This window comes from Schistocerca piceifrons, chromosome 1 (assembly GCF_021461385.2).
Source record: "Schistocerca piceifrons isolate TAMUIC-IGC-003096 chromosome 1, iqSchPice1.1, whole genome shotgun sequence".
In the NCBI taxonomy this organism is placed as follows: domain Eukaryota; kingdom Metazoa; phylum Arthropoda; class Insecta; order Orthoptera; family Acrididae; genus Schistocerca; species Schistocerca piceifrons.
In genome coordinates this window covers 909,208,356-909,230,252 of record NC_060138.1, presented here as the reverse complement: position 1 = coordinate 909,230,252, position 21,897 = coordinate 909,208,356, and the positions used below count along the sequence as shown (strand labels likewise).

General features: G+C 40.9%; 1 protein-coding gene across 1 annotated transcript in view; it reads right to left on the bottom strand.

The window, feature by feature from the left end:
* Positions 1 to 499: 499 nt before the first annotated feature.
* Positions 500 to 21,897, bottom strand: part of LOC124776480 (bromodomain-containing protein 4) — a 29,690-nt gene continuing 8,292 nt past the window's right edge. The window contains exon 3 of the mRNA XM_047251498.1: positions 500 to 4,172. Within this exon, the coding sequence (XP_047107454.1) occupies positions 4,115 to 4,172 (58 nt within the window). The 3' untranslated portion in view covers positions 500 to 4,114. The remainder of the gene's footprint in view (positions 4,173 to 21,897) is intronic.

Here is a 21,897-nt window from a genome sequence, read left to right as displayed (position 1 = left end):
TACTAACACCTAATGTAATGTATGTTAAGTATGAATATCTCACACTGATACTCCATGTGTATCTTGTGTTCACAATTTACACAAAATAAAGCAAAAGAAAGTAATGTCAATTGGAAAGGAGTTTACACGTCTGGAAAGCACGCAAATTTTCAGGTATAAAATACTGTGTGTAAACTGTGAAGTGTCTCTTCTGTGTACCACATATAATGTAAATATGAACTACTGATAATTTATATTATATATCTGGCATCATGTTGTCGTGCACTCATCTGGGTTATATCATCCAGTGTCAGTAGAACTTTTGACCATATAATCAAAATAGGTCTTGCATAAAATGTTATGAATTTTTAATGCAATTATAAGACAGATAATTGTAAAATTCATCACAACTTTTTGACTTCTGTTAACAATGAGAATGAGATTTCAGTTGTGCAATTAATGAAGCACTGAGTGTGGGAAGGGATGTAGGCTACTGATTGAACATATTCCATGTTTTAAATCATTCTTAAATGCAGTTATTATTCATATGTACACAATATATATATATATATATATTCACACATCTTATGATAATTTTTACATAGAATATACACAAAGTAAAGGAATACTTTATAGTCAGCAGTCACTAAGGGTCTTAAGTTCCTCAGCTACAGCTTTGTCATATAATATGTGATGATCACAGATCTGATATTTTGTTACAGGATTTCCTACTCTTACAATTAGTGGTTTATAAATTAGGTATTTCATGCTGAAACCAAACAAGTGATTCAGATTGCATAATTCAGCTCTTTTGGCCATATATAAAACTGATCATGTGCCACTGGTTTTTAGATAATTTGTGATCCCTCACAAAATTTGGCAGTTTCTTTCACTCAGTATTTTATTATTACAACAATAAAAATTCTTGATTCAGACATTGTCTTTGGTACTATTTTGTTCATTGCATGATTAACTTACAAGCGTATGTTATATACAGAAACAGTCTCATGCAATGAAAATCCTCTTTTCCTCTTTTTGCTTCACAACAGTCTAATTTTGTCAGGCATGCGGCTCTATGTTTGAAATGTAGTAATGTATAATGGATATAATTTATAGTGAAGTTAGTTTAGTCAGACCATTACAAGTACCCCATTTTCTTTTAAATTTTCAAGGAAATATTGCCACTCAAGAACGACAAGATGTTAATACTTTGACAGTTAGTACATTGACAATTGGCACATGTGTCAGTTGCATGCTGTGTTACTACAAGTACTTATCACTGAGAAACACTGGATTTTTCTTTAGATATTTAATGTGGACTGTAGTTCTATGATAGCACATTTATTGCTCCACATGAAGAAAAAATTCCTGAGTTAATGATTGTATAGTGCTACAAATACACGACCTTGTAATACTGCTCACAAAATTAAAAAGAATATAAACAATATGTCTATTATTAATGCCATGATTTGGTTAGGTCCTTAACTCATTTAATCTCCAAACCAAAATGAATGAGAGAGAAATGCTAATATCAAGGAAATTCTAATGGGCAGGTCATTAATATTAATTTCATTCTTGGCCCATCGAAAAAAATTATATGCTTGCCAGTTACATTCCACTATGCAGCAACTCTCCACAGAGAGTGCTATCTTCTGAACCCTGTAGGATATGGTTACCTTCAATAGATGAAATAATCTGAAAGGGAAAGAGATCCCTCCATAAAAGGCAAGATTTCACTATCATTCTTCTAGGCAATTTTTTCGCATTCTCTTGCATAAAGGAAAGAAGAACAACTAGAGTGAAGTATGTTGGTGAATGTGGGCAAAATAAATCAAAGACCTTATTTTATAATATGTGTATATTTGCATTTAAATAATTAAAAATGAGAAAAAGATTTTTACAGTCTGATTTCGTTTTTAGGTCGTAGCAGCTCTTTTTATGTAACTCAATATACTATGCCATAAACGGTGGCAAGAAAAATGAATGTGAAATTTCAGATTGATGATCATAATATGCAAAGATGTGATAATGGTCTACAGTCAGTCATTTATTCTTAGATACTTGTCGATATACAATAAAGTAATCTGTCATTTTGCTAAAACACATATAGCAACATTTATGAAGCATATTATTCAAAGAAAGCAGAAATAAGTAGGCAGATTAGGTCTTGGTGTTGCAAGGAACTGTCGTAAAAGTCTGTTAGCATAATGTACTTTTTTGAAAGGAGAGGACTACAAGGATCAAGTTATTTATAAGTTGTTATAATATGTAATAACAGAAAATTAAATCATAAACATAACAGTATTAACAGAATTTTAAGAAATGCTTTTCATTTCCTCATGAAAAAATTTACAAACTTAACAATCAATATCGGGTTCAAGCAAACAACAATACTATGAGAAGAATGTGCTGTTAACAAGATACAATGGAGTAATAAAATGATAGTTATATCGCATGATGATACTGACTCCTTTTACATGGATATCAGGGTACAGATTATTAAGTTTGTAAACCTGTTATCAAGCCATTACAGTTTTGATAACGTACAGTATTAAGCATCACAGGTTTGAAAAATAATTCTTTAAGCTCTAATGCTACTGTTGCACTAACAGGTAAATTTCTTTTCAGTACTCTTCTACTCTTGACTCAGTTCCATAACGTTTGGTTTTGTAAGATCATATCTCACAGCACTGTGATTTTTAAATATATAATACAGAAGTTCTGGACTAGTTTTCTATGTTAAAAATATCTACAGACATAACTCTATTATAAACCACAAATAGTCTTAACAAAATAAAATAATCATTCACTTTTGTAATGTTATTGTGCTTGCACATCGTCAAACATCCAAGAGATTTAACTATAATATAAAGCAACTATCATACTGATTGTTACTTCAAACAAACAAAATGTATTCACAAATAGTTGCAATCAGGTTATACATACAGCTTCCTACCATGAACTCTCAGTCTATTGCTGTATCACTCAGAAAAACTCTCATATATTTTAACAGCTCAGTGAAACATTCATCTAAACTTCCATTACAATATTAGATCAATTTCTCAGAACAAGAACCAACAGATAGACATTCTTAAAAAAAGGAACATATTTATGGTTCAAATTACTCATTAAAACCTCTATCACTGATCGCAATAATGTGGAATGTAATTCCGCTTATACTGGTTATATATATATATTTATTTATTTTTATATGTAAACAATAGCTCATCATTGCGATATGTTCTTCTTTATTGTACAATAATGCGGAAAACTGAAAACTAATGTAGTTTTCATTGACGAAATTATCTCACGAATGGCACACAGGTGAAGGGCAATGTCAAGGCAAAAGCATAATGCAGTTATACAAATCACTACTTTACTGCTGAGAGCCCTTTTATCAGTTAATCTATATAAAATTTAGATTCTAAAAATCACAGTGTCAGTAGTTTCCTGAGATAACTGAAGGGTAAAGAACGTATGCTCATTTCCAGCATCTGCATCGTAATGAGTGCGCACATTTGTAATACTGTGGCACTCAAAGTCATTCCTGATTCTGTTCGTACATAACCACACTACAGAAAACGCAGTTCTCTGCTTAATCTTGCACCTGCAAAGTCCTCTGTGAACAAATTACATTTTGTTTTGGCCCAACAGACAATATAAGATTTCGAATATTGTGACGCAGACAAAACATTACAAGTTGTAAACGGCTCTAGAAAATCTTTCACACGTGGAGGCTTCTTTAAAAGAGTATTTTGCAGTATAAAACCTTTCGAAAATATAACAAGACGAAGTGTTTCACTCTTTAGTCGAAAAATATATCAGGAAACTCACTGAGCACATTCAAATATTCAAAACGCGTTGAAATTCGACTCAAACTTGACAAATATATATATTGCACTAACGAACGAAACAAGAGGTAAAAACAGTTCACCTGAAACAATATACAGAAGCAACACTACCTGAAACGATATCGACTCCCGAACTCAGTCATCTAGAAGGAAATGTGCAAGTACTGTCGTGTGTGTCAGTCAATGTTCGCACTAGGGGCGACACGGCGGCCCGCCGTCGTTCTATATGTTGTACTCGGTCACATGGACAGTCCGCGCATGCGCCGTGTTCCGGAGGCCCATCGCTACTCGCCGGTCGCTGTCACCGTCGTCCACTGCCAAGGGCTGCTGTAGCTCTTCTGACTGAAACAAACCAAAATACATTATAATTACAGGCCACATCTCTACGTTATTAATTTATGGTTTATTTCGCATGGCACATGCAAAAAAATTACAAATACATTCTCAGTCTCTAATCGTACTTCTGGATCAGCTATGTACATCTGGGAAATTATTATGAGAACAATTACAGTTACAAATAAAAACAAAAACAGTGAATACGCCGAGGTGGCAAGAGTCGTAGGACAGTGATACACAGATGGCAGTAGTATCGTGTACACAAGGTATAAAAGGGCACTGCATTGGCGGAGTTGTTATTTGTACTCAAGTGATTCGTGTGAAAAGGTTTCCGGTGTGATTATGGCTGCACGACTGGAATTAGCATACTCTGAACGCACATTGATAGTTGGAACCATACGCATGGGACATTCCACTTCAGAAATCGTTAGTTTCAAATGGTTCAAATGGCTCTGAGCACTATGCGACTTAACTTCTGAGGTCATCAGTCGCCTAGAACTTAGAACTATTTAAACCTAACTAAGCTAAGGACATCACACACATCCGTGCCCGAAGCACGATTCGAACCTGCCACCGTAGCGGTTGCAGACTGTAGCGCCTAGAACCGCTCGGCCACTCCGGCCGGCCCTTTGCTAACAGATGACATCGCTTGCAGCGCCTCTCCTGGGGTCGTGACCATACTGGTTGGCCCCTATACGACTAGAGAATCGTGGCCTGGTCACATGAGACCCAATTTCAGTTGGTAAGAGCTGATGGTAGGGCACGAGTGTGACGCACTTCCCACAAAGCCATGGACCCAATGTATCAACAAGGCGCTGTGCAAGCTGGTAATGGCTTCATAATGGCGTGGGCTGTGTTTACATGAAATGGACTAGGTCTTCTGGTGCAACTGAACAGATATTGACTGGGAATGGTTATGTTTGGCTGTTTGTTGACCAAACAACGATGCTATGTCACCGAGTCACGATGGTGGCGATTGGTTTGAGTAACATTCTGAACAATCCGAGCGAATGATTTGGCCAGATAGGTCGCCCGAAATGAATCCCATCCAACACTTATGAGACATAATCGAGGGGTCAGCTCGTGCACAAAATCCTAGCCCAGCAGCACTTTCGCACCTGTGGATCGCTACAGAGACAGAAAAATTAGCCTATTCCTGAGCAAAGATGACAGTTGGATTTTGTGACCAAATAAGGAATATACTCATTCTGCCCTAAAATAACGGATGAAATTAGCAATATTGACGTAAGATAGACTAACAGAGAAGATTCACATACTCCTCCAAAACTGGAAAACAGAGAAAGAAAATGATTGGGGGAGGCAACACAAACAAGATGTTTAAAGAAGCACAAATCAAACAGCAGACCTTATTCAACAGAGGCAAACTCAGATTAGAAGTCAAGACTTAAAAAGGTTGTAAGTAGGCTGTTTATGTCTGTGCTGTGTGCAGTCTGTGGCCAGTTTGCATTGTTGTCTGCCATTGTAGTGTTGGGCAGCTGGATGTGAACAGCGCGTAGCGTTGCGCAGTTGGAGGTGAGCCGCCAGCAGTGGTGGATGTGGGGAGAGAAATGGCGGAGTTTGGAAATTTTTAAGACTGGATGTCATGAACTCCTATGTATATTATGATTTTTCAACACTATTAAGGTAAATACATTGTTTGTTCTCTATCAAAATCTTTCATTTGCTAACTATGCCTATCAGTAGTTTGTGCCTTCCGTAGTTTGAATCTTTTATTTAGCTGGCAGTAGTGGCGCTCGCTGTATTGCAGTAGCTTGAGTAGCGAAGATTTTTGTGAGGTAAGTGATTTGTGAAAGGTATAGTTTAAAGTTAGTCAGGGCCATTCTTTTGTAGGGATTATTGAAAGTCAGATTGCGTTGCGCTAACAAAATATTGTGTGTCAGTTTAAGCACAGTCATTGTTAATTTTTCTAAGGGGACGTTTCAAGGTTTTCAAAGAAAATAAACAAAGAGAAGAACAGCTGGTATCAAATGGTCATATGAGAGCAAATGGGCTCATTTTGAGAGAATGAAAGAGTTTTGGAAAAGAATGAAGGAAAAAGGAACAAACAATTATCCTGACTTGTTCCTTATTTGGTCAGAAACGAAATATAATAATAATAATAACAATAACAATGATGGACCTCAAGAATAACAATAATATTGATAAGTTGAGCAAACTTGTCGCACCGTTTTGTATCATCAGGAACAGAAGGGGTAATGGAAAAGGTGAAGATGGACGCTGATATGACAGTGCGAATAGTTGTGAAGAAAAAATAGCCTGTCAGCAGATGATTGTGTGACAAACAGGAAGGAGAAATGATGGCGAAGTGGGTGTTGACAAGCGTCAGCAGTAGATACGTATGTGGAAGAGATACCTAAAAGGTGCACCATTAGCTGTCTTATGAAATTCGAAATATATTTATCTCACATTTTGGGAAAGATCGTTCGAAAGTCGGATTCCTGATACAGAAAATGATTTTGAAAAGATGGCCGTGTCACGTAGTGGGATAGGGAGATTTTTAATCTGTCGAGGGCGAGTTTTTCTCTTCTGCTGTTAAGGTTTATAGAGGGAGGGAAATGACTGAAAAGACGATAGAGATCACACAGGCTGTGTTAGTCTCTACCCTTATCGGCTTGTAGCCATGGCAACCGTTTGTCGGCAGGTCGATATTGACAACGTGCAGAATGCACCGTACACAAACATTCGTCGCTAGTTCCGACCAGTGTGAACTCTCTACCAAAGTCCATCGAGAATAGGATCAACATAATCAAGTATGCAGAGTATTAGTGATCCTACGAGCCTCTAAGTTCTAGAAGAAATGCATTTCTACATTTCTGTAGAGCACACCACAGTATCTGCATGAAGCAGTGCATGCATAACCTTGACTATTTTTTTCTGTATCTTTTCAGTGAGGTACACCATCCCATAAAAAATATTATGTTAGATGTGGGAAAATATTAAGTTAAATGTATAAGCGATGTCTCCAGGCCAGAGGCTAAGTTTAAGCCTCATCCATCTCGATTTAATGAACATATAATTATAGTTGAGAATCTGTGCCAGAGCGATACTCGAACACGTATTTCATGCTTACCGCGAGCAGTTGATTAATCATCAGGCTATCTGAAAACACCTCCGGGCGTAAATCAAACTTTCATTATCACTGATGTTTCCACCTACGATTACCACAAACTACCAGCGGCTCTCCTAAGGTGCGTGCCGGAATAGCACCACTCGCGGAACAGAATCTCTGCCGCATTAAATGACACTGGGGATCAGATTTATAGGCACAGGCCAGGTAGATCCGGACCTAGGGCGCTGAGAGGAAAAGGGCGCCTCTAGATCAGCACTTTTATTTTCAGTACAATTCGTCAAAAAAATGTTTGGAAACAGGGAAGGTAAGACTGCAGCGCTGTTGCTAGGGCAGCGTTCCCAACTACTGTAGAGATACTTCGTATCGATACTTGTGGAAGTAGGCATTGTTTTGATTGTCGTTTAATGAGTATGTTACCTCATATTCTTTTCGAAAAGTTATATATCAAACACCACGAACGGCATGGAGAAGCTAATTGGAGCACAGAATGGGCAGAATAACAAAAATTGTATGAAAACTAAAATCGTCGAAAGGCAAAAACAATGACAAACACCCACACACAACTTTGAGCTACGAGAAAACTGTGTTTATGTTAAGCGGGTCTAGTTAGAAGTGGTATTGTCATGCTCTCACTTGGAGGTGTAAGTGGTTAATTTTTTGTAGACTGTCCTCAAACATTCCTGCAAAATGAACAGGAATGTCGTGTCCTGGAGACATTCAGGCAGACAGCCAAACCAATAAATAATGAGGAAGCAAGATGCAGGACTTGTGCATGATGCCTTGATTTACTTCTTAGGAGCATCCGCTAGCTTAGGTCTTCTTATTTATAATTATAGATAATCTGACACGTGGAGTGTAATGGGAGTTATCCACCCACAGCGGTCGCAGCAAGGGAGGGAAACTGATTTGCGATTAGACTTTACCGTCCCGTTGACAATGAGGTCAGTGGAAACGGGACACAAACTCGAATACAGAAAGGAGTGGGAAGGAAATCGGGTGCGTCAGTTTCAAAGGAACCACTGCGGTATTCTTCTGAATCGACAGAGGAGAACCACGAGATGCTCATATCTGGGTGACCGAACTGGTCTACTTACTCGTAACCAAGTTCTTCCGTAATGCGAGTCCATGGTCTTCAGAGCGCTTAGGTCTTTAGGTCTACTAAAGGATGGAACTACGAATTCCTGCTTCACGGATAAGTGGCTCCGAGGTCAATGACATAACAGATAAAACTAACTTGAACTGGTTTCGGTAAAGCGACGTAATTCACACAAAAGATAATACAAGGACATTATTCTTTACTCAGTTCCTACATAAGTTTCTGCGGAATGTTACAGCTTAAATTTTCGTATCTGACAGTATTACTCTTCTCTGTCTGCTTATTAGTCGTAGCCTTCACTATTGTTCAAAGTGTACCTCCCAAGCTCTGATGAACTGCGGTACAGTACTGTACGTACCACTTTCTTACTTTTACAACCGTGATTGTAATCACTGGTTTGGTGCGAAAGTTTGTTAATCAATATTATCTGAAGGCTTTCATTTTGTGGTATATTTCAAGTTCGCAGAGCTAGCCAAGATAAAAAAAATGATTATCAGTGACAACTATCCGATGTACTGAAGAAAGGGAATTTTTACAACGCAAGAAAGATGACTATCTGACAATGATGCACATGGCACCATTCTGTTGCTGGAATATGCCCCTGTTTCCCTTGCGGTAAGTCCTCTCTAAACTTGGGTTCGAGATTTCCTCGAAAGGTCAATCGAAATAGCAGGTAGTCAGTTTAAACACAGGCTTCATCATCCACTGTATTCTTTAGTAAGAGTAGTACAAAGGTCACTTTTTCTTTCGTAGATCAGTGTTCTCCTTGATTCTACGCATTTTTTTAAAGACTGCAGATGAAGCGCGAGTGTAGCATCCCGTGGGCATCTATAAGTTACGTCAGAGGCGCTAGTAACTGAACTGGACTAAAATAGTGGCGACTCGACCATAGCGTTGGTAGAGGCATTCACCTGGAGTGGTCAGCTGCGTGTCTAGCAGTTTCATCACTACCTTCCCGAATGCATGTCCAGTGACTTAATTTTTGTAGCACTCGGCACAGTGATGCTGATGACGATGATGATGATAATGTTTGATTTGTGGGGCGCGCAACTGCGCGGTCATCAGCACCCTTATAAAGTCTCAAATTTTTCACGCTCCAATATTTGACGCAGTCCAATCTAGCAACTGTCCCGAATGATGATGATCATAACGATATGATGAAGACAACACAAACACCCAGTCCCTGGGCAGAGAAAATCCCCAACCCGGCCGAGAATATAACCCGGGACCCCGTGATCCAGAGCCAGGAACGCAAGCCACTAGACCACGAGCTGCAGACACGGCACAGAGAAAAATACTTAGGGAAAGAAAACGTGATAAAAATCTACAAATATCGTCAAGATATGATAACCATTGCACCTGGATCAACTGTATTTTTTTTTCTAACTCTATTCTTTTCACTCATCTCTGTTGAGATTCTCTCTCAGACTTTCGGTGTAGTAATGGCTATTTCGGATCCGTTCAGTTTTTGGCGCATCTACCAATATGAGAACCAGCTACTATCAGAAGCTCCAGCATATTACTACTCTTTTCGTCACCAAGTAGCAGTTTATGTTTATAATACAGTACACATGGCTCAGAAAACTTTCCTGCTTTTATCAGTGAAGGGAAGAAACAACGCTCTTAATTTCATCTGAACATAAGCCATTGAAACCTAATTTCATTATTTTGCTCTCTTTCCTGGTGACAGCACATGACCAATCTAGAAAAAAATAAAACAAAATGCTGCCTTTGAAGGGAAACCACATGTGTTAGAAAGATTTCCTTATGAAGAACCTATTGAAATTAAATCCTGTTCTGTGCCCATCGAGACACTATATTCGACAAGATGATTATAGGTAATGAAACAAGTCCTTCAGTGTTAAGGAAACCTCGTATTTTTAATAAAAGGGTTCACAGTGCTCCGTTGCCAATTTAACTATTCTTCGAAGAGACCGAGATAGATATTGGAAAGGGAAGCGGAGAGGTGCCCACGAATGTCGATAAATAAACGGTTCACTCCACTGCAGTGCGAAACAAGATATTCTGCAGCTAACGTTCACTCCATTATTCGCATATCAAAAGAAAACCTGTGCGCGTCAACACAGAGTTTGTTTATTCGGCGTGAGAGCGACGCTGTAATTATCAATAAACTGTAAAGGGATGCTTTATAAGAAGGAGATATTCATCCCGATGAGCTTCAGTCTAAAAGTTCCAAGAGTCCAAGTTCCAGTGAGTGTCAAAGGCATGTATATTACTCTATTCAGCTTATGTTTCATCTAATGACAGCAATGATGTACACCGAGCGGTCTTTCTTCCCAGTGATCATGTGCTATGGAATGGAAAGTGGGAGAGGTATGATGCTAGTATACAATAAACTCTCTGTATCATAACCATAGTGGCTTGCGGAGCGCAGTACCACTCCATTTTCTTTGGAATCCTAGTCCTGTATATTTGACACTGTAGGTGTTGGGAGCGTTAATGAAATGTGCTCACAAATACGCACACACACTCCGCCTGAACTCTCCGTGCGAACAGGCCTCGGAAGACCCAACGGTACCTACCGACCGCCGCGTCATCATCAGCCGACAGGTGTCGCTGGATGCGGATAAGGAGGAGCATGTGGTCAGTATATTGCTCCCCACCCGTTGTCAGTTTTCGTGACCGGAGCCGCTACATCTCAGTCACGTAGCTCCTCAACTGGCCTCACAAGGGCTGAGTGCACCCCGCTTACCAACAGCGCCCGGCAGTCCCGGAGTGTCATCCATCCAAGTGCTCGCCAAGCCCCACTGCGCTTAACTCCGGTGGTCTGACGGGAACCGGTGTTATCACTGGGGCAAGGCCGTTAGCACGCACACGCACGACTATCCACAATGTATTGATCTCTTTCAGGTGCACCAAAGTTGTCTCTTCTCTAAGTGCAAAATAATTTTCTTTAAATCCTTCCCCAGAACACAACTATTACTACATCATACAGTTCCATCGAGTAGGGATGATTGCTTCACAAAGTCCAATGCTTTCTCTTCATCTCATTTCGATATGAACAGCTCTTAAGCAGTCTCTTAAAGGGGTCGGTTAAATAGACGGAATGGAGCTAACTTTTCACGGACACGATATTTGAATGAAAACGAAAGATAGTCGCTGGCAACGCTATTCTCCGAAGCAATAGTAACGCTAACGGTGTTTGTTGAAGAGAGTGACTCGACAAAATTCCATGGGAGTGTCTTCAATTAACATTTTTGCTGGCTTATGACGGTCTACTGTGGTCGTAAAAGTAGCTTCGGGCTTATTCCAAGGGTACTATAGGAAAACATCTGACGCTCCGTGAGGCTATACGTGGATGATGTCGTATATAAAAAAGTTGCAACGCTACAAAATTGTAGCAAAGTGCAGGAAGATCAGGCGAGGACCGAAGCTTGGTGCAGCGACTGGCAGTTGACTCTCAACATAAACAAATGTAACTTATTGTGCACAAGTAGGCGGAAAGGTTTGTTAATGTTTGAATACACGAGTACCGAACAACCATAGGAAATAGTGTCAGTCATTTAAGCTGCGGTCACAGTGGCGCCGATATCGGTGAATTTAGACGACGACCGATATCTACCGAAGACGGCCGATTTTTTCCTATCAGTACGCCACTCCTTGCGTGGTAACACTGTAGTCGGTTTCATCGTCCGAACTTACAGACTTCGGACGACAACTGGCGAAATTCAGATCAGCTTCTTACCTTCGGTCCAGCCGGCCGGGGTGGCCGAGCAGTTCTAGGCGCTACAGTCTGGAACCGCGCGTCCGCTACGGTCGCAGGTTCGAATCCTGCCTCGGACATGGATGTGTGTGATGTCCTTAGGTTAGTTAGGTTTAAGTAGTTCTAAGTCCTAGGGGACTGATGACCTCAGAAGTTAAGTCCCATAGTGCTCAGAGCCATTTTGAACCTTCGGTCAAATCAGCCGACTTTCCGCCACTCTGAGACTGAGAAATTGGTAAGTTTAGGGCGAGAAAGAGTGTGTTTGTGGCATTCTTAGGAAAAAAAATATCGTAATCCGGATATAGTTCCGAAAGATATAGTTCGGAAGCTGTGGACTGAAATCGCATGTTTCTTGGGAACCACAAATAGATAAAATCTTTATCTGAAGTTTTAGGCATAAATTGTAACCTCAAAAAACAATTTATTCAAGTGAAAACGGTGAAGTATCATATGCTTCCTGTAGTGGATCTTTTTTTGACTTGTGGCAGATGGACATTAGCAGTCTACAAATTATTATTACTGTTTACTAGCGTTTTTATGCTAGTAAAATGGCGTGTCTCTTACGCGGTTTGCAAATATGGTATATGTGTTTCCATTTGCAAGAGATTTAGGTGTTCAGAGCATCTTACTGTAAACTTTATGCTTGTCTTTCGTACGTACGGTGAACGATAGTCGTTGATGGTTACTTAACGTATGGCTGTACAACTTCAAATAAATACAACAAAACAGTGTCTGCAGTCTTGCTTTTCAAGGTCACCAGAAATCATCTAAAGTATGTAATAAAATGACTGTCTCTTCATCACAGATATTTATAAAACTTATCTGGTTATTCCAATAATATAACACAGAGTGCACTGTACTCGCCACGTTCTTTTCAAACAGATATAGCTCATTCACATGCTTCTGGCGTGTTTTTAAGAGCGCAAGCCGAATTGCAGCACTCCTCTGCAAATACATAGGCGTCGTTGTACCCGTCTCTCTCTAGGAGGTTAAAGTCTAACCCAATCCATACATAGAATAGATTCTAGCTTAACCTCTTTGGCCCAGCCAAAAACTAACGGAGGAAATCAGACACTCTGTGACCAAGCGGTCGACCTATGTTATCGGGCGACTTCTGGCGACGGCGTCTAACGAACGTTGTCGGCGCCACTGAGAACGCAGCCGTATCTGGGAGGAGTACGCTTCCCTCCTGATGATACAGTATCCCCCCCCCCCTCCTTTTATACTGACAGATCCGTCTCTCCTGACATCTAGTAGTCAATTCCCCATTACATTGTATCTCTGGATACAGATTGTTTCTAGCTGCTGTCTGAATCCGCGCTTTTTCCGGTGGAAACATCGCAGCACTTCACGAAAGTTCCTTACCGCCGTTTTCCCTTTGGAGAAGGACGAGCACTCGCTTCTCTGCGCGTCCAGGCGCTGCAGCAGTGCCTGCCGGCTGAACGTAATCCGCGTGAAGCTCCAACTGCGCTAATGCTATTACAGGGGAAAACTCGGAGCCTGCAGCAGCGCAGATAAATAGGATTAACACGGCGAGGGTGCCATGGTCGGTGCACACGACAGCGGCGCCACCGTCAACACGGTACGTAAGCGCGAAGCTGCTGCAGCGAAACCGTGGCTGGAATTCCGAGGCATTGTCGGAAAGCTGTCTGCTGCCGCAGAATCCTGATAACACGTGTACGGCTTCTGTCGGACTCCGTTCTCATACGGAATAAGACGGAACGCCAGGGAACTGTAACAAAGCACCTGCCTTTATTACAAACACTGGTTGTAAATGTATAAAGGCGCAAAATAGATCAGGCTGTGTTATTTGACGGACGTTTTATGGTCGGATGGCGTCCTTATACAGTTCACAGCTTGAGGCTAAATCTGCGAAAATGTAAATCATACCATCCGATCAGAAATCCGGACACCCCTATGTGATGCTGAATTGACCAGAAGACGACACGGGAGGCGCAGCCGATAATATAAATCGAGGCAGGTAGTATTTTGTTGTCAGGAGAGAAGCAGGAACTGCAGAATGGGTCGTTCGAAGGAGGACATGCCACTGGATGTCACATGAGAAGCAAATCCGTCAGAGACATTTCAACCCTCCTAAAGCTGCTCAAATTTGCTGTCGGTGACGTGTTTGTGAAGTGAAAACACGAAGGAATAACCACAGCTAAACCACGAGGCAGATCACATGTATTGGCGGACAGGATTGTCGGTCGTTACAGAGGGTGATTGTAAAAATTCGCATCAAATCAGCGGAAGTCACTCGTAAGTTCTAAAGTGCTACCACCAGACCCGCTGGCACAATGTTTGGCCGCAAGGAGTTTAAAAGAACGAGGTAAAATGGTCGAGTAGCTCTTCATAAGCCACACATTTCTGAATTCAGTGCAAAGCTGTGCTTCAGGTGGCGTAAAGACTGACGCCACTGGACAGTGGACTGCTGCAAACGAGCGATTTGGAGTGATGAATCACGCTGTATTCAACGGGATTTCGACGGAACGGTTTGGGTTTGCCGAATGCCTGGAGAACGTGACATACCACCATGGTAGTGGCAACAGTGAAATACGGAGGATGGTGTTGCGGTATGGGGTGTTTTTCGTGGTTAGGGCGTGATCCCCTTGTTGTACTTAAAGAAACGTTAAGTGCGGAAGGATATTTTACAGCACTATGTACTACGCACAGTATAGGAACATGTCGGAGACGATGGCAGTGCATTCTGTCATAAAGCAGCACCTGTGAAGCAATGGATTGTGGACAATAACATTCATAGCCTACCCAGGGTCCCGACTTCAAATCAATGGAATATCTTTTACATGAGTTAGAACGCCGACTTCTCTCCAGACCCCAGCGCCAACGTCACTGACTTCCTATTTTCGGCTGTTGAGGAAGAATGGGCTGCCAGTCCTTGACAGGCATTCAGACTGCCAACTGAAAGTGTCCCCAGCAGAGTTTAAGCCGTCATCGTGGCGAAGGGTGGACACACTCCATATGAATGTCCACTAATAGTTGTCGAATACTTTTGTCCAAATAGTTGTCTCAGACCCTTACCAGTGTATCATGTATATTCTCTATAAATACGTACCACTTTCCATAAAATTCTTCTTTGTTCTAGTTAGCGTCTGTTGTAAAATGATGTATCATCTTTAGGCTCAGTATTGCAAATGGCGTTTATCAGTGTATTACCCTTGCATAAGCTGAGGGAGACCACTTTCCATAATGGTCGAAATCTCGATAAATGATTTTACAACAACTTTGCGGATATTGACTCCGGCCGCAAAAGCCTACAAACTTACAAGCATACGAGTATTTCTCCGTTGTACTGTCATATTTAATCTGTGTGGCTCATGGTTTAAAGTCAGACTACTAAGGATCCGTGGCCAGTCCGAAGCTTTTGATGATACTTATCACATCGTTAATGTGAAAAATGCCGAGTTGCGCTGTGGTTCGAAACTTACGTTAAACTCTAGATCCTCCTGTAACTGGCTGGGTAACTCATTTCAATGATCGGGAGAAAGCAACTGTACACCACTTCCAATAGAACCATGCCTAATAAAGCACTGCAGTGTTCAGACCAGCCTTCCGGTTGATAACAGCTTCTTTACTTTTTATTTAAAATAACGCTGCCATACTAGCCTTCATCTCTCAAGGATGTGAGGAGTCGTGGGAAAGAAACGCGTAACTCGGATTCCACGTGGAACTGTAGGTTTCCTTTCCCTGCCTGGATAATTGGAGTGCGTTAGGGACACATAAGTCGCCGAGGTTGCGTCCAAAAGAAAGATTTCCACCAGGCCATTGAGCTACTTGAAGTATTATTACATCATGATGAAGAATAATTTATTATAGGTATAGTCGTTGATAAAGCAAGTGACATGACTTCGAGTCACTGGTAGAATACGGGGAAATTGTAGCTTAACTACAAAAGCGATTTCTTACAAAGTGAGTGAACGATCTATTCTGGAATACAGTTTGTGAGAGACAGAAGATGTGGGTCTTTGAGCATAGATATGAACTGACGAATGGAGAGCATTTACATGCATCAGCTTGTTTCTTATGCAATGCTCCAGTACGGATTGTGGAAACAGACTAGCTATAGTTTGCACAACATTTGAGCAGTTCTGGTTTTCATGAGTTCCAGTGATGCATCTTCACTTAGTTCGGTCATGCCAGAAAGGGGAAAACCCAGGCAATAGTATGCGTCAACGTCCTTGCGTCCTGTTTGTACATAGAATAAACGTAGCATTTTTTAAAAATATATTTCACTGCAGTATTAAAGGAGTTGACAACAACCTCCTCAAAGATAGAACAATAGGATTCTGCTCAGCGCTTGAAATCTGAAGGACAGTGATTCAGGTTCTGATCTGATTACTTTAAATTTGAGGGCGCTTCGTTTCTCTGCGTTATTCCAGACGAACGCAGTAATGGTTTACTATCAAATATCATATATGTGTATAGAGTTTAGAGTAAGCTAGCGAAAAGGTCCCTCCCTGATAATTTCTATATCGATGCGTCATCTAATATCATGCAATCATTTCTCTCTGGAATATTTGTCTGTTCTGGTGACTTTGTGCACGGTTAATGGAAGCAGTCACTCACATCTTCACAAGCTAATGACTAAAACTATGCCTACCACAGGTATGCAAAGGCCGCATGTCTTTCATTCGTCGTGCACGCTCTACAATCCAAATACAGGTGACAATCTGATCTCTCAGTCCTGTATGAGGCACACGAAACTTTCGTTTCACTTGACTTGCTTAGTAAACGGATGTTCGAACCAAGGTTGAGAAATTTTTTTCCTATTACTCTGCAGTTATTACTTATTACTTTTGTGGTATTTATTCTTCTCCATAAGTTATTACCTCACATGGAATAAAACGATGGTGAAGACTATATCTCACTTTGAAGGGTCATTACAAGATCGTGTCATACGGTTCATATGTCAACAATATGCGCAAATTTAGGTCGTCCATCATTCTGCCACTAACAAGAAAATAGAAAATACCCTTAATTTCCCTGAAGTTACGTATTCGCGACATCTGTCGGTTGGAACAGTGACCAACACAATCCGAAAAAATTTACTTGATGTAGTCTATAGTAGCACATTTATTTTGTCTTCTCATTACATATTTCCGTTCCAAGTAACATCACCAGGCTACATCCTAGCGCTCAGTCGACAAACTCGCTTATCCGAGTAGGTGCGTCAAAACAAAAGTGCGACTACAGACTAAAGCAAACATTTTTTTCTTTAAAATTGTTCATCACGAAGCTTATGTTCTGCTCTGTCGTACTACGCCAGAATGTCAAACCGACAGAAAGCTGTATGAAAAGTTTACTTTTATTCCAGTTAAGTCAATGGTTATTCTTTTTCCAATAGCTGTTTCTCTTCACAGTGATACTTATTTCTACGACTGCAGTTTTTCAGTTGCATTCATCGCTGTAATGAGGAGTCCACACTTAATCACTGTGGGACGTTTTACTTCTCTAACAGCGGTAGCCTTTATGCGCTGAAGTTGAATTACATATGGCGACGCCATACAGTAGCATCGAGCGGGTCTGTCGAGCAGGTTACATAAGTGGAAATACAACACAGCACAAATCACAGATCGTGCTCACCTCACCGAATGATATATGAAGCGTGTCGTTTTTAGGCTTTTACAGATTTCAAATATTATCCCGTCCACCCAACTCCAAGTGGTGTTTGCTCTGTGCATTAGCAGCGATGTACTGCGCCACGAGAGTCTTATCTCCCCTCTGGCACTTCTCTCTCTCGCCCCCCCCCCCCCCTCCAGCGATAAGCTTTCCGATAAATCGTCCGGTATGATCTAAACAAAGAACTTCATCCGTCGGAGAGATTCTCCACAACTCTGGTGCACAATGAAAAGAAACTGCGCTTCTCAAAACTGTGATCAAAGATGTGCATTTTCTGCACCTGATTATTAGGAAAACCCCTGAATCATATAAAGAATGGCAGCTTCTGAACTCTTGAATGAATACGTTCCGTAAAGATTCTGCCTTTTCGGAGGCCGTGTGGGGATTCGTGAACGAAAACAGTTAAGCTTAATACTGGTAATATTCGTAAACTAACTATCAGTTGCCTCGTTTATCTATTGCAGTGCGAATGCTGTGACATTTAATACCATCGAACTTCATTTGAAGTACTATTTTAGGAGAGGAAAAAGCATCTGACCCTAATAGTGAACAAGTCGATGACAAGCGACTATGATTTTTTTCAACTTTTATTCAGACTTCAAATGACATATTAACAGATTAGACATTAGCTTTGTTTGAGTGTAGTGTTATAATACTGAAACACAAAGATTCAAATTAACACATCCCAAGACACATGACGAACGAAGAAAAGTTGTTCAACAAGAACGAAACTTTTTCGGCTTAATATTGATCTGCATTTTGCCTAAATTGTGGGTCTATCAATTTTCTATGAGTAAAATACGGAATTATTACAGAGCAACAGGGCACTTGAAGCTGTGTTAGTTTCCGAAAAACTGAACTTCGAAGTAGTTATTAAGATTTGTAGCAGTGTGGGAGTTACTAAACGAGAACGCGTTACCTCAATGTCCGGTCTGCAACAGGAGCTTCGAAAAGCATTAGCAATATTCTTTTGTATTAATAGTGTCATTTGATTTGTAAATTCACAAGTAGCGAACATTTACAGATCGGAGAGAACAGGTTCTGGCATATCGGCCTCCCACTCGACATAAGCGTTGTACAGGTGGCGTGTATACCAGGGGCAGATCATCTCGACACGCTAAAGACTCGTTCCACAGCGTTACATTTCACCGCTAGGCAAGAGGTTCGCAATAGTTTGGTACAGAATTGCCTCTTTTTATAGTGTATTACAGGTAGAATCATAGCTGCAGGCTGGGTTGATCAGTCACTACTTCATACAACTTCACTGGTTTGTGACTTAATCACTAAAGACCTAAGTTCGTGACAGAGGACTTCGGCAGGTCGTAATACCGGTGGTTTAGCAAGATCAGCCAACGGAAGATTAATTTTAGCAACTGACGAATGATTTCACAATATTAGTGACTTACGATTGCGTACATCTGTTAACCAGCATCCGTCCTACAACAGTTTGTCAGACGGTATTGGGTAGTACGGTTCAGATGTATGTCTATGCCTGTAATTACGCAAGAAGTTAACGTCAGCTGCCACAACATTTAAAAAATAAACTGTTTTACAGGAAGGTTCTTTAGCGACGTTTTCTACGAGATATTCGAAGCCCTTTATAGAAGATTAACCACATTTGAAAAGCTGACAAATGCATTGTAATTGAACTAGTAATTTCATTGTATTAAGGGATACTTCATGTCTTGGAACTGTAAATACGACGGGATTTCCTCTTTTCTATGGGACAAAAATACAGTACGCACCCATGACTCCACAGCACAAAATTAAGATCTGCCTTTACCCAGGCCACCGAAGGCACTTTTCAGTTCCTTTGCTATTCGCCATGAGCGAGAGGTTCTACGAGGACGTGTTGAAAATCAATACTAGCGAATTTTTTTGTGAAAACTCCTAAAGCTTTTAAAATAATTTCTACATTTTTGCAGCCCTCTGCCGCATGAGGGCTCCGAAATGTAGCGTGTAAAATGGTGTGTAATGTAACTATGTCGGTGGATGAGAAACAGTGCTGTAATCGCATTTAGAATTCGATGAATTCGTCCGCACATGGAGCACAGTCTCCATCACCATGACAATGCAAACCGCACACGAGTGCTGTGTGTGACATCAGCAACGATCACTGTCCGTACAGTGCCGAATTGACCTCAACCGATTTTCATATGTTTGCAAAACTTAAAGAACACCTTCGAGGACTTAACTTTGATAGTGAAGAGGCGGTGAAAACAGAGATGACCTTGGGGCTTCGCCAACGACGACAAACATTCTACTGTGACGGTATCAACAAACTGCTCTCCCGTTGCGAGAAATGTGCTAGTCGCCATGGTGCCTACGTTGAGAAATAAATATGCAGATGTGAAGAATGAAGTCTGTTTTATTTAAAGGCTTTAAGAGTTGTACATAAAAAATTCGGAGGCAATACTTTTCAACGAGCCCTAGGGTTTCGTTGACGGCTCCACGTTGTGAATCGTGAAAAAGAAAATGCTTGGCAGCTTATCTTCTGGTCAAAACTGCTACTGCTTCGCACTGCCACTATTACACTGTGGTTGAAGGCATCACGAAACACGAAGCAGAAAAGTGAAGTGTGCTACATTCGAGAAACAGCAGGAGAAACTGACTTCAACTTTTTTAAGACAGTACACTGGATGATATCTATTTCTATTTTAAATACCGCTGGTACTCTCACAGGCACGCGAGATTACACGAAGGGCTAATAAATATTTCATGCGAAGGTATATATTAAACCATATAAGTAATGGTACCTGGTCAGACAATCATGGAAGTTTACACGGTGTTACCTCAACAGTTGCTGGAGCGGTTGAATTGAGTATTAGCATCGATGTAAAAGAAAGGAATCAGAAAAATTCTTATGCACAGTTCTGAATATTTGATTCTTCTTATTTACAAACCTGTTATCACATCAGATGCGATCATATCTTGTATTATTATCTAGCAGTGCCTTCCACAGTCTCGTAACAGGTCGATAATTTTGACATTAACAACTCGTACAACGCAACGCTACTATTTTCAAACTTGCTTGCCATCATAAATGCTTCCTGTTACTGGAAGTAAGCAGGGCAATAATTCCCAAACACATCTATCAACCCAGTACTCCTATTGAAGGTGTACATCATCATGAGTCCTTCGGTTGAGAATTTAGCAATTTTTTGATCTGTGATTTTGTTTCGCACCGTCAGTCCACACTTGACTGGAAACTAATTCAGCGATCGATTCCGCAAAGTGAGATTTCATTTCGCATTTCCTTGCAGCTGACATGTTCTGTACTTCCAGATCAAAAACCAAGCAAGGTGGTGCAGTGGTAACTCAGAGGCCCTGCGTTCAGGAGGATGACAGTTCAGTTCTCTGGTTCGCCATCCAAATTTAGATTTTCCATAGTTTCCCTAACTTGCTTACGGCAAACGCAGGGATTGTTGCACTGAAAATGGCGCAGCCGATTTCCTTACTCGTAGAAGCAACATTGTGCTCCGGCTGTAACGGCATCAGCCGGCCGTTGTCGCCGAGTGGTTCTAGGCACATCAGTCCGGAACCGCGCTGCTACTACGGTCGCACGTTCGAATCCTGCCTCGGGCATGGATTTGTGTGATGTCCTTAGGTTAGTTAGGTTTATGTATTTCTAAGTTCTAGGGGACTGATGACCTCAGATGTTAAGTCCCATAGTGCTTAGAGCTATTTTTTTTTCTAATGACATCGTCCGCGGGAGTTCAAACCTAGTTTTCTTTCCTTTCTTCAGTAGACCAAAGCGTAACTCTTGTTTTAGCCTATTATCGTTATGTACACTATCTGATCAAAAGTATGCGGATTCCTGTTAGTCGACCTCAATACAGGTTGTGTCAACCCTTCGGACTTATGACGGCATGAACTCTGCCGCTGGACACGTTCAATGAAGTTTCTGAAAGTGGAGGAATGGCAGTCTATTCTTCCTCAAGAGGTAAAACTGAAGAAGATAGCAATGTTGGACGTTGGGACCTGGAGCGAAGTCGACATTCTAACTCATACCATAGGTGTTCGGCTGGGTTCAGGTAGGAACTCTGGGCAGAACTTTCGATTTCAGGAATGTTATTGTCGACAGTACTCTCCCTCACTGATGCTGCTTTACGAAAAGTGCAGTGTGATGCTAATAAAAAAGAACCATCGTCTCCGAACTATTTACGTAATGTGACGCAGTACA